Source organism: Bufo gargarizans, chromosome 2 (assembly GCF_014858855.1).
Source record: "Bufo gargarizans isolate SCDJY-AF-19 chromosome 2, ASM1485885v1, whole genome shotgun sequence".
NCBI classification, from domain to species: Eukaryota; Metazoa; Chordata; class Amphibia; order Anura; family Bufonidae; genus Bufo; species Bufo gargarizans.
In genome coordinates, this window is record NC_058081.1 from 688,881,941 (window position 1) to 688,894,952 (window position 13,012).

The following is a 13,012-nucleotide window of genomic DNA, read 5'->3' on the forward strand; positions in this document are numbered from 1 at the left end:
GATTCTCTGCTATGACAGGAATACTGATTCTCTGCTGACATGAAGCCAGATTGTCTGTTACGGGACCTCTCTCCTCTGCCTGGGTGCTGGGCCTAAATTTATGAAAATGGACTGTTGCAGTGGTGGGTGACGTGAAGCCTAATTCTCTGCTATGACATGCAGACTGATTCTCTGCTGACATGAAGCCAGATTCTCTGTTACGGGACCTCTCTCCTCTGCCTGGGTGCTGGGCCTAAATATCTGACAATGGACTGTTGCATTGGTGGCTGACGTGAAGCCTGATTCTCTGCTATGACATGCAGACTGATTCTCTGCTGACATGAAGCCAGATTCTCTGTTACGGGACCTCTCTGCTCTGCCTGGGTGCCGGGGCCTAAATATCTGAGAATGGACTGTTCCAGTGGTGGGTGACGTGAAGCCAGATTCTCTGCTATGGGACCTCTCTCCAATTGATTTTGGTAAATTTTTATTTATTTAAGTTTTATTTTAATTCATTTCCCTATCCACATATGTTTGCTGGGGATTTACCTACATGTTGCTGCCTTTTGCAGCCATCTAGCTCTTTCCTGGGCTGTTTTACAGCCTTTTTAGTGCCGAAAAGTTCGGGTCCCCATTGACTTCAATGGGGTTCGGGTTCGGGACGAAGTTCGGATCGTGTTCGGATCCCGAACCCGAACATTTTCGGGAAGTTCGGCCGAACTTCTCGAACCCGAACATCCAGGTGTCCGCTCAACTCTAGTTATAGCCAATGGGGAGATTACAAATGAGTTGAGTTGTGGTGTCAATTCGCCATAACCCCTCTTACCCTTGAGGAAAACCTATAGCAGTAAAACATACACGGTTGGGGGGGGGGGAAATAATACTACTTGACAACAGCATCAAACACAGTTTTATTTTACATGAACTTGTAATTGGGGGGGTTCATCTTAAGTTAAATAACAAATGTTAAGTCTTATAAAAGACCAATTTGTGGTTTAGAAACAGGAAACTTTTTTTGCTTGAGGCAAAATCCACCTGAGCAAACGACTAGACAGATCTATCAAAGATGAAAAACACACTTGTCAAATGTACATGGATCGTCAGGCCCTGAATGAAGGAACTGACCGGATATTTATACCAAATCTTCAGTAGATTACAAACAACATTGCGGAAAAGCTTAACCATCGCTTTGCTGGTGCCTCAGGGTATTTGTAGGGCAGACCTAAACAAGCCATCCAAGTCAAAAGACATTAATGAGGGAGTCAATTTGTGACAGCCTCCTAACTATCATGTATCAGTTATAGCATGGTTTCCTCATATGGGGAACACTGTTGCACTACAGCCTTCTCACATCCTTGTTGATGCAATTACTGATGTACAGGGAAGAGACAGAATTTGCACATTCTGTTTTAGCAAATATTTGTCTCAGAGTCCAATTACATCTAATTAGTAATGCATTGCCTAACTGATTATGGATTGCCTAACTAAATTGCCAATGAAAATCTGCATTTATTACTGGTAGATGAGAGATCTTGGAATAAGATGATCTAAACAGACACAATGTTTAATTGTTGGGACTACACCTTGAGAAAGCTTCCAAAAACATTCTGATTGGCTCCTGGTCAGAAGAGCAGAGCTATAAATTCTGAAGGATCATCTTCTCATCTTAATTATCTTCTGAGGATCATTCACTGACAGGTAGCGTGCGTATCCATTTAATTTGTTTGGTGTATAATCTATTTGAAATATTAAATATCTTAATATCTTACACTTTTTAACTTTTTGAATTCAAAAGGCACAATATTACAACTTCTGCAGTGATGGCCACGATGAAGACTCTTCTGTTAGTTTGCTCAGGTATTACAAGAATTAAAAAATAACTTTCGAAAACATTCATAGATGTGTATTACAATAGATATTAATAAATGATTATATTACATTTTGTATTATAACTTTCTAGACATGATTTTATTTAGTAATTTTTTTGGAAACATACATGTTAACAAAAAAAGTTAACCTAATTTTTTTTGTTTTAGTGATTTCTTTAGGCTTTCTTTACGGTGTACAAGGTGAGTGAAGTTGAATATGTATTTATTGTAAAATCACTAGCTCCAGCTGTTAGTTGAATGTCTATGACAAATATGAAATGCAAGAAACATAAGAAATCTTTTTGCTACTTTTTGTTCAGAAAAGTGGCATTTTTTTAATGGCTTTTTTATTTTAGAATAATGCAGCATGCTGGAGCTCTTGGCACTTTTTTTTAATCACCTTTACTTTAGAGGAAAAATGCCATTAGGAAAATGTTAGTGGTAAGGCAGACTGACCCAGATTTACTGATAATAAAGATGGTATATGTCTGTAAGTGTGGTCTAGACCTGTAGCAGATTTATCCTAGGGGCTCAGGGTCGATGATAAAACTGGTGCAGACTCTATACTTTCATCCCAGAATTGTCGCACAAGTTTGGTGCAAAATGGTGCATGTATGGACATGACCCTTTCCCACAAAGCCTCACACTCTGTCAGGCATGTAGGAAAAAGCGTAGAAACCCTACATGTTCCAAATTATGCTATTTTGTTTTAATTTTAGATAGATTTTTGCTGCAGACGTATTAGTTAATCTGGGCCTCTGTTTAAAAAAACACAAAAAAAGCACAAGTGCCCCAAAAATTATTGAGGTTATTCTGGCAATTTTGCAGCAAAAATGCTACTGCAAATGTGTGTGTGTATAGGGATGTGGTATAGTTCTACTTTGGAAAAGAATCTGAGCATTGTGATTTAGCAAGTTCCTAGTAATATACCTCCTTACCTTTTCTGAAATGTTGACCAGGTCTGAAAAATACGAATGTTTTTTGAAAAGTGCAATTGATAACAATCTTAAATTGATTGCTTGTTTATAAAATGGATAATCAGTATGCAGTAAACTCCTTAGCTCCCCCTATTGGTGGCTCCAGAAAGAGAGAATACTATATTGCTCTCTGCAGGGAATTTGGAGATCTGTACAAAATTCCAGCCACAACAAATAGGAAGAAATAAAACTGCACAGAAGCTTGGACTTATTTAGATAAGAGAAATGGTTTTCAAGGACAAAAAATCTATTTCAGCTGTAATGCTCCTGTCCCCTTTAAATTCTCTTGTCCTTACTTTGGAACATTTTTCCTAAATTTATCTATAGATATTTGGTAAAGAGGTTTTCTGGGATCAGCATATTGTTGGAATTTTCTTAGAATAGACCATTATTGTCAGATACGTGGGGTGCAACTCTTTGAACTCCTCGCTGAATAGCTGAACCTTGATAGCTTTATTGTTTACATTGGCCCGTTTACTTGCACATCGTACATACAGTAGTGACAGAGCAGGATATCATGTGAATAGGACAAAGCTGAACCTTGCACAGTTGCCACTAAGAAGAAGGCATGCTGGTAGATGAGCCATAATAAAAATTTAATGGGCTGCAGTGTTCGTACAAGAACATTTCAAAATTCTGATCAATGATGATGCTGAGTCAAACCCCCACCTATCTGATATTGATAGCCTATCCTAAGAACATGCCACAAACATACCAGTTCTTGAAAACCCCTTTAATCAGTATTACTATATATTAAAGAGGACCTTTCACTCGTATACAAACTAAAAACTAACTCTATCTGTGGGCAGTTTATGAGCTGTGTGCTGCGATTGGCCAGCACTGCAGCAAGGGACACGCCTCCTACAAAAAATCAGTCCAATACAACAGACGGAGCTGAGACACCGGAGCCTATACCGGGCGAATGGAGCGGCGCCCAGGCATACTAGTAAGTGCCCACAGATAGAGTTAGTTTTTAGTTTGTATACGAGTGAAAGGTCCTCTTTAACCCAGATCTTGACCCCACCTTGCATATTATGTCATGATTTTTAATTCAGTAATTTGAGATCTTCTACTTTTATAAGACATTATCCAGAATAAATAAAAAATAAAACTGCAGCACTCGCCGGTCTTAAATTCATGCTGGTTTATTGACCAAAAATTGTAAAGTTTTTGACCATCCTAAATGGTCACATGATCACCGTGCAAGTCTGCAGTATTCCAATACATGTGCACTCCGTTTAATTGAGCGCACTGTCTGCCATTTATTGAAGCAATTGCTTGAGAGAATATGTCCACAGCAGCATCATGTCTGTAACTTTATTTTATCTACATTAATATGGTGATCACTAGTGATGAGCGGGAGGTGCCATATTCGATTTCGCGATATTTCGATTGAATATTCGTGTTATATTCGTCGAAATCGAATATTCATAATTATTCCAATTATCGCAATTAATATGCGATTTAATTAATCGCATATTGCGATTTTTTCTTAGGCAACGTTCCTATGACTAATTGACTATGGCTAGGCTATATGTGTATTTTACGAATATTCTTAATATTGCTCTAACTTCGTCTTTTAGAATATTCATAATATTCTAAAAGACGAAGTTAGAGCAATATTACAAATTTTCGTAAAATCCACATATAGATTGTAATTTAGCTAATATAGTGCTATAATCATTTTTTTTCTCAAATTTTTGTTGTCTCTTATGAACTTAAGTTTTGTAAAATATGTACACTATTAAAAAATTACTATATTAGTATATTAGCTAAATTACAATCTATATGTGTATTTTACGAATATTCTCAATATTGCTCTAACTTTGTCTTTTAGAATATTAGTTTTATTGCTCTAACTTCGTCTTTTAGAATATTACGAATATACTAAAAGACGAAGTTAGAGCATTAGGAATATACGTAAAAAGTTGAAATCACAATTCGATTATTATAACTTAAATTAATATTATATTCCATATTAGGCTAGAATTAACGAATATGGAATATAGCAGTGTTAAGTTGAAATCGCAATTCGATTAATTCAAGTTATAATAATCGAATTGCGATTTCAACTTTTTACGTATATTCTTAATATTGCTCTAACTTCGTCTTTTAGAATATTCGTAATATTCTAAAAGACGAAGTTAGAGCAATATTACGAAATTTCGTAAAATACACATATAGAATATTTTAAGAAATTTTGTAATATTGCTCTAACTTCGTCTTTTAGAATATTACGAATATTCTAAAAGACGAAGTTAGAGCAATATTAAGAATATACGTAAAAGTTGAAATCGCAATTCGATTATTATAACTTGAATTAATCGAATTGCGATTTCAACTTAACACTGCTATATTCCATATTCGTTAATTCTAGCCTAATATGGAATATAGCAGTGCTAAGTTGAAATCGCAATTCGATTATTAAAACTTGAACTAATTGGATTGCGATTGCAACTTAGCACTGCTATATTACATATTAGGCTAGAATGAACGAATATGGAATATAGAAGTGTTAAGTTGAAATCGCAATTCGATTATTATAACTTGAATTAATCGAATTGCGATTTCAACGTAATTCTCAAATCCGACAGTACATGCTAGTATATGGAGACGTTCCCATGGTGATGGGGACACTCCATGAGCACGGAAGTCGGCAGAAGCGGCAACGGGCACTGACTGGAGCAGTAAAAAAAAAAAAATATTCGATTTTGCAAATATATAGAACGATATTCTAAATATTTGCGAAATCTCGAAATTGCGATATTCGAGAAAAAAATTTGCAATTCGAATATTCTCGCTTAACACTAGTGATCATGCGACCAGTTTGCATAGTGGTCATGTGGCCGATTTGCACAATGATCATGTGAATATTGGTCATGTGATTGCATTGAGCATGTGACTGGCCATTTGCATGGTGATCATGTGGTCAATTAGCATAATGTTCATGTGACCATTTAGGATGGTATATGTATTCATGTATACACACACATTTGTTTGCTTGTGAAAGACCTAGAGGCTGAAATGTCACAATTTTTGGTGAATAAACCAGCATGAACTGAAGACCGGCGAGTGCTGCAATTTTATTTTTGATTTATTCTGGATGATTTGGGGATGCTACAGACTGGTATCCAACACTGCGGACACCACCACCATAGAGACTTTTTGTTATAGATTCGTAAATGCTGCTACTTTTTTTAAATATAAGACATTAGACATGTATCGATTGGTCAGTCTTTGTAAAAAGTAGAGAAAAGTGAATTGCTCTACCAGCTCAGTGATGGGCAAACTGCGGCTACAAATCCCATCATGCCCTACTGTAGGCTGGGCATACTGGGAGTTGTAGTTTTACAAAATCTGGAGAGCCGCAGTTTGCCCATCCCTGTACCAACTAATTGGATTTGTTATGAAATTCACAAAAAATCTACTTCCAAACGAAGCTGATATTTTGGAATTGTGCGAAAGAGACCACCATTTTACGATTTAAGTTAAGACACTAATGAGGAAAGCAAGGATGAATATGGAAGATAACATGGGCCCTGGGCAGGGGTCCTGGCTGATGGGTTTGCCCTCAATACCTTGCAGCCAGCCTGACAGCCAATCAAGAGGAAGTATATTGGGAGGTCTATCAGGCGCTGTGTTAGCTCCCAAGCAGAGATGCCATTCTAAGTTCAGCCATTGATGTGATAAGATGTATCTGTTCCAATAAGAGCATTTAGAGACACGAGACAATTTTACTATGATTTGACGTTACTTTATTAAAAGCCGAGGCCGCAATTCATAAGCAACAGTTCAATATAATTTATGAATGTGAATCATTAAAGGGCTTCTGTCAACAGCTTTGTACCTATAAAACTGCAACACATTCCAGTTCAACTAGTTTCATAGGCACCAATCTGCTGACAGATGCCCTTTAAGTGAACTATGGAACACAGGGCCCAGAGGAAGAAAGCAGGTCAGCAGTGTCTATCTATTGACATGACTTTGCAATTGCAACACAGAACAACTTTAAGAAATACACAGAATTTGAGCTGTATAATGCAGAGCTGTGGCCATGCAGTGAAGCTGAGCTAAAACACAACTGGAGCAGTTGAACTGTGATATGGCTTGTAGATGTACAAAACAGAGCTGTGTATGTGCTGTGATGAAACAGAGCTGAGACACACCCGGAGCAGTTCAACTGTGGATTGGTTTGGAGCTGTACAAAACAGGTGCCAGGAGTGCAACCAGTCACTTCACTAGGCAGGGCTGTGCTGGAAGGGTTGACACGTCACGGCAAAGTCCTGGCTGTTTGACATGTTAGTGCAACTAGAAACTGAGCCAATCAGGTTACTGACTCTTTCTCCAATCCCGGAGCTAGGCAGTGGATTTAGTACTACTAATTCCAATCAATCTTGCCTGTGATTGTAGATGTTTTTAGGGCACCATGCTGTGGACTTACTACTGACCTTTCTGGTAGACTGACTTATACCATAGCTTGTATTTTGCATTTAACCTGTGGCTGCTGTTCCTGCTTATATCGACTCTTCTGTACTGACCTTGGCTTGTCTCTGGATTTCTCATGCAATGCATTGATTGTGTTTTTCTCTGCTGGTTTTGACCTTGCTTGCTAGCTATAACTATCAGATTGGTGGTGATGCTACCACTGGGACTCCCACCAATCACAAGAATGGGGGCCTTGTACCCTGTGGAGCCCTTGTACCCCAGAGCGGCTGGTTAGAACTGTGCATCACCACTCTAGTTATTTCTTTGGGAGCACCGGAAATAGCCAAGCACACACAGGAAAGAACACTGACACTGGACTATTTGAACCGGCGTGATCAGGAATTAACACAGCAGGCAGGCTGGCTTCAGGGACAAAATTGACCAGGGACCCACAGGGCTTGGCAAGGAGTGGCAGAAGAAGAGACATGACAGACAACAATCAGCACACAGGATAGAACACTGAGCTATATTTATATGTTTATATATATAAAAAGAAAAGCAATAGCAGCACTACCGTATTTTTCTGTGTAGATCCAATGAGTGGCGGTGCTCACAGTGTTGTACCTAGTCCTAGTGTCCCAGCCGATAATCTAAAAAGATAAAACTGAAACACTCCTTGTCTCTTTTTAGTGGTGGTTATTCACCAAGTAAGGTGTGACGCTTCGACTACATATAATCTTTTTTAAGCATTGTGTGGCGTACTTAGCTTCATAAATGACCCCATAGAGTCTTGCCAGGCACAGCTATGACATGAGGTTGATACTCGTTATGACAAACATGATGCTGCTGAAGCCTGGTCCTCAGGCATATTTGTGAACATGGAAAGCTGCATGCTTGGTTGCTTACATGCTCACAAGCATTTTGATAGCATCAAAAAAGTGATGACTACTGGGTTGGCATGCTTTAGGATATAAATATCAAAGCAAAATGGTGGACAGTTTTCTTGATACCAACAGGGAGGCCAAGTTATTGTATTATCAGGATGCATCCAAGCAGAAAAAATGGTAAAACTTTAATCATGGCATACGGATTCATGCAGATTTTTACACACCTGGGGCTGATGCAAATGAATAGATCTTTCATTGTATCAATTGTATTGTTAGCCCAATTATGTTACAACTAATACTAACCCTGCACAACCCAAAATCTACAGACTTGTCTGTCATAACTAGAGATGAGCGAAGTTTCGAAAATGTTGATTTGCTTGCTTGGCCGAATTTCTCAAAGATATTAATTCATCGTAAAGCACATTTCTTTGTGAGTAGGGGGCGCAATGACGGGGAAAAGTGGTTGCATTGCCCCCGTCACTAAACCCCTCACCTCAGATAAAAAAAAAAATAGGGCTTTCAGGGATTAGTTGGTAAAAAATAAATAAATAATATTCACCTTATCCATTTGAGCGTGAAAAGGCTTGATTGAAGATCTTTTGCGACGAATGGTGACATCATACGTCACCGTGCACGAGATTTCACGTAAGTATTTTTTTTTTACCGCCATTTCAGGGGAAAAAAAATTGTTACCACGAAGCACAAGGAAATTTGGTTTTGTGGCAAATCGAATGTTCACTAAACTCAGATCAAAGTTCACTTCAGACACTTCGATGTGCTCAACACTAGTCATATCCCATACTGAACTGCTGCAGCTTCTATTGCCACTACTGCTACTTTTCAAAGCTGCACATCTACTACCTTGTCGATTCCATATTGTGCTGCTAATGCTCTCACTACTACAGCTGCTACTACTTCCCCTATACAACTACGTGCCTTGTGCCTCGTCTGTGAGGTTCCACATCCACACTCTACTACTGCTGCTCCCCTTAAAATTGAGAATTATTGGATGCTTGTTGAGAACAAGCCACAGCTTCTTCCAATATTACTGTGTGTATAAACACGCCTTCAAAATATTGAGTATTTTTTTATTTTAAAAAGCGTAACGGATCCAAAAGTGTGGTGTTTTTGTAAACTCCCTTATTTGTTAATCATGCCCAATTTACTATTGCTGTCATTGCAAAGGGAGAAAGAGAGAGAGAGAATAAAAATTATTTTAAGAAAAAAGAAAAAAAGACAATACTGAAGAAAAATCAAGTCCTAGGAGACCTCAAAGTGTCATATACCAATTTTCAGGCCAATTGGAGCAGTTTTGATTCAAGTTGAATTTAAATAATATGATAATCAACATGTTCTTTAATAGCTACAGTGTCAACTAACTAATGACTTTTCCCACAGGTCAACGGTGCCCTGTTGGAACTAAAATATCAAATTGTTATGGTTGTTGGTCTAAATGTCCGGATAAACCTTGTATCCAAGCTTGTACAAGAGGCTGTGTGTGTGCACAGGCTGGATATCTTATAGGTCCTAATGGCAAATGTATTCCAGAGCAAGAATGTCCAAAGGTAAGCCAGTACCAGATCTCTATGTGATCTGTATATTTAATGTCATTAAAGATCTACTCTGTATCAGTATGTAGAGCTACAGTATATGCAATGTCTGCATTTGTTAAGGAACAAAAGTTCTTCTTCAGGTCTTTATTCTTTTTCTTCTCATTTTTCTTCCTCTTCTCCTTTTTACTCATCTTTTATTGTTCTTTTTCCTCTTTTTCTCCTCATGGACCTTCTCCATCTTCATTTCCTTCTTTTCGTTCTCCATCTTCTTTTCCTTCTTTTAACTCTTCTTCATCTTTTCCCCCTACTTTTCCTTTGTCTCCTCTCTCATTTTGTGGTTCCTTAGAATTATAAACTATGTTACTATGTTCATCTTTGCACTATTTCTTCCTTTCTTCTTTCTTTCTTCTCTTAATTGTTACCATTGATCTTCTTCATCTTTTTCTTCCTTACATCCCATTATATTGTTTATGCCTTGCTGTTCCGTTTGTCTGCCTGTGTACTAATCTGTGCCTGATTCCAGACTTTGACCGGTCCCTGATTAGTATATTGACCCCTTGCTGCCTGCCATGACCTTGGACTTTTTTCACATATATGCACATATTCTCTGCCTGTCTTGAGCTTGGCCTGTTACTGACTGGGAACCTCACTTGACCCCTTAGCGCCCCGCACCAATTTCTCTCACCCCGGAACTAGTCAGAGACAGTGGCCTGAAGGCTTCCCTTCAGCGAAGTCCAGATCTCTGCATAGGAATTAAATTATAAATAGTGTAGATAACGAAAATTCTAATTGCTAATTTTTTAAGCGAATATTGTCTCTTCAAGAATTTGCGAATATCTAGAATATAGTGCTATATCTTCGTAATCGCGAATATTCTAGATTTTTTTTTCATCAGTACCCATGATCCCTCACTCCTTCTTGCCTGTGGGCCAATGAGAAGGCTGCAATATCTTTGACTTTAGTAGCAGTGCTGATTGTGAATTTTTATATTGCAAATTATTTATTGCTAATTTGTATTGCAAATTTTCTGATTGCCAATTTTTGCAAATAATGACTGTATATCACAAATTCTGGAGTTCGCAAATATATGACGAATATTCAACCAAATATTTGCAAAATATTACTAATTCGAATATTGCCCCTGCCGCTCATCACTGATGATGAATACCAGGGAACCCAAATTCAAACTGGTTGGTTGACAAAGTAGTTCCACACCCACTGCGTGTAATACCTCCTTTTTCCTTCTTCCTTTTCATAGTCTTCCTTCATATTCATTGCACTCTATTTCCTAACTCTCCCCACTATTGTCCTAATCTTTTGCCTTTTTTATATCTTTTGCTTATTTTTTCTCTTGCTGTTTTGCTCAATCAGGTCTCTTTTCTGCACTGTTTCTCTTTTTGTATAAGTTTCTCTTTTTCCTATCATCTTAATCTGCTCTCTCTTATTCTTCTAATAAGGGTAACTGTGTAGGCTTTGGTGCTTGTAAATGCTTAAATGCACATGATAGGTGTGGGCCCGGTTACTGTTTTTGTACTGGGGCTCATGAGCTTCTAGGTTTACGTAACTTCTTTATTTTCTCGTTCATCTTCTATCAGTCAGCGAGATTCTGCGCTAATTCATTTTATAATAAATAATATTGAACCGAGCTCCATTTTTCTGATAGAGAGTTTCAAATCTCCCATTCAATGCATCTGAATGATAGACTTCTGGCTGCTGCAATCACCACTTGGGGGAGCTCAGGAGAAGACTACATATTGTTTACACACTGAATTCAGCAAGGATGACTCAGGAGACTCCTAAGCTCCCTCTAGTGGTGGATGTAGGCAGAATTTTTTTTATCATTTAACAATTCTATGTCTATGCAGAGGATTTTGAGTTCTAGATTACATAAATGAAGCTAGCAAGAATTATTAATCAGAACATCCAAAAGTGAATATTCACAGTAAAATCTTTATTTTCTCTTTTTTCTTCATTGAGTTATTATGTATGTGGAATCAGTATACTCTGTTAAAGAGGTTGTCTCACTTCAGTAAGTGGCATTTATCATGTAGAGAAAGTTAATACAGGCAACTTACTAATATACTGGTATTATCTATATTGCTTCCTTTGCTGGCTGGATTAATTTTTCTATCACATTATACACTGCTCGTTTCCATGGTTACATACCTGCAATCCATCATTGGTGGTCGTGCTTGCACAATATAGGATAAAGCACTAGCCTCTGTGGTGGTCCTGGCCACCAGAGAGGCTGACACTTTTTCCTATAGAGTGCAAGCACGGCCACCACTGATGGATTTGAGGGTGGTCTGTAACTATGGAAACAAGTAGTGTATAATGTGATGGAAAAATGAATCCAGTCAGCAAAGGAGGCAACATGAAGAATCACAATACAGTAGTAAGTGCCTTGTATTAACTGTCTCTACAGGATAAATGCCACTTGCTGAAGTGAGACAACCCCTTTAAGTTATCTCCTCCCTATGGTTTTCAAGCTGTAGTGAAACTATAACTCCTAGGATGTCCTGACAGATGTAGACTTAGGGTTATAGTTTTGCAACAGCTGATGTGCCATAAGAGTAGGTTGAGGATCACTGCTTTTTTTTTACTTACATCATACACCACCTCTATTTTCTATGAAAAGTGATATAAAATAAGTTACTGTATTAATAAAAAGTCCTAAAAATATCAATAAAAGTCCTGAATATTAATTACTTCTGCACTACTTCTCACAGGTGAAATCTTAGGATGAAGGCAAGAAACCTCTGATCAAAGGAAGACGACATTGACGTCTCAGAGAAGATTTGTTCCTAGTCCTGAGAAAAAATATGGCTAAAATAAAATTGCATGTGTAACAATTCTAACTATTATACCCAATAAACCATTGATAGCATCGTAATAGTGTGGAGTAATTTAAACCGCCTCTCCCATTTCTGACTAGATGAAAACCTCTGGCGGCCTGTTCTCCACAAAGGTGTAGGTCACAGAGGTGGGACTTGCACCTGTCACATATTTTTGGGCATATCTTGTGGTAACCGACAACTATGACAACTGACGAGTATGTTAAATTCACTGGCATTACAATGCAATGCTCCTCCTACACTAGACTCAGTTTACATGGCACTGGTGATGACACGTCATACTGCCATGTGACTGCCGAAGCCCATTACTTCTATTGCAGTGTTAAAGCAGGTTTCCAGCAGGAAAAAATTTATGGTGGCAGCGGGCACAGAAGAAGTGAAAAAGATAAAATTCTCTGAAGTTCTCACTTGTCTAAACCCCTTCCACTTCTACAGTATTTTTATGCTGCCCAGGTACCCTATGGTCTC

The 13,012-nt window shown here is 38.1% G+C and overlaps 1 protein-coding gene across 1 annotated transcript; it reads left to right on the top strand.

Annotated features, from left to right (window-relative positions):
- The first annotated feature begins 1,775 nt into the window (after positions 1-1,775).
- On the top strand, positions 1,776-12,582 carry LOC122928978 (chymotrypsin-elastase inhibitor ixodidin-like). The gene is made up of 4 exons (XM_044282346.1): positions 1,776-1,836; positions 2,016-2,048; positions 9,535-9,701; positions 12,419-12,582. Exons 1-4 carry the CDS (start codon positions 1,800-1,802, stop codon positions 12,428-12,430), a joined length of 249 nt encoding a protein of 82 aa, XP_044138281.1. The 5' UTR covers positions 1,776-1,799; the 3' UTR covers positions 12,431-12,582.
- The last annotated feature ends 430 nt before the right edge of the window (positions 12,583-13,012 follow it).

Coding starts and splice junctions, on each gene's coding strand:
- LOC122928978 (XM_044282346.1), top strand. CDS start 1,800: ATGGCCACGATGAAGACTCTTCTGTTAGTTTGCTCAG. Junction 1,837..2,015: donor TCTTCTGTTAGTTTGCTCAG/GTATTACAAGAA, acceptor TTTTTGTTTTAG/TGATTTCTTTAGGCTTTCTT. Junction 2,049..9,534: donor CTTTCTTTACGGTGTACAAG/GTGAGTGAAGTT, acceptor CTTTTCCCACAG/GTCAACGGTGCCCTGTTGGA.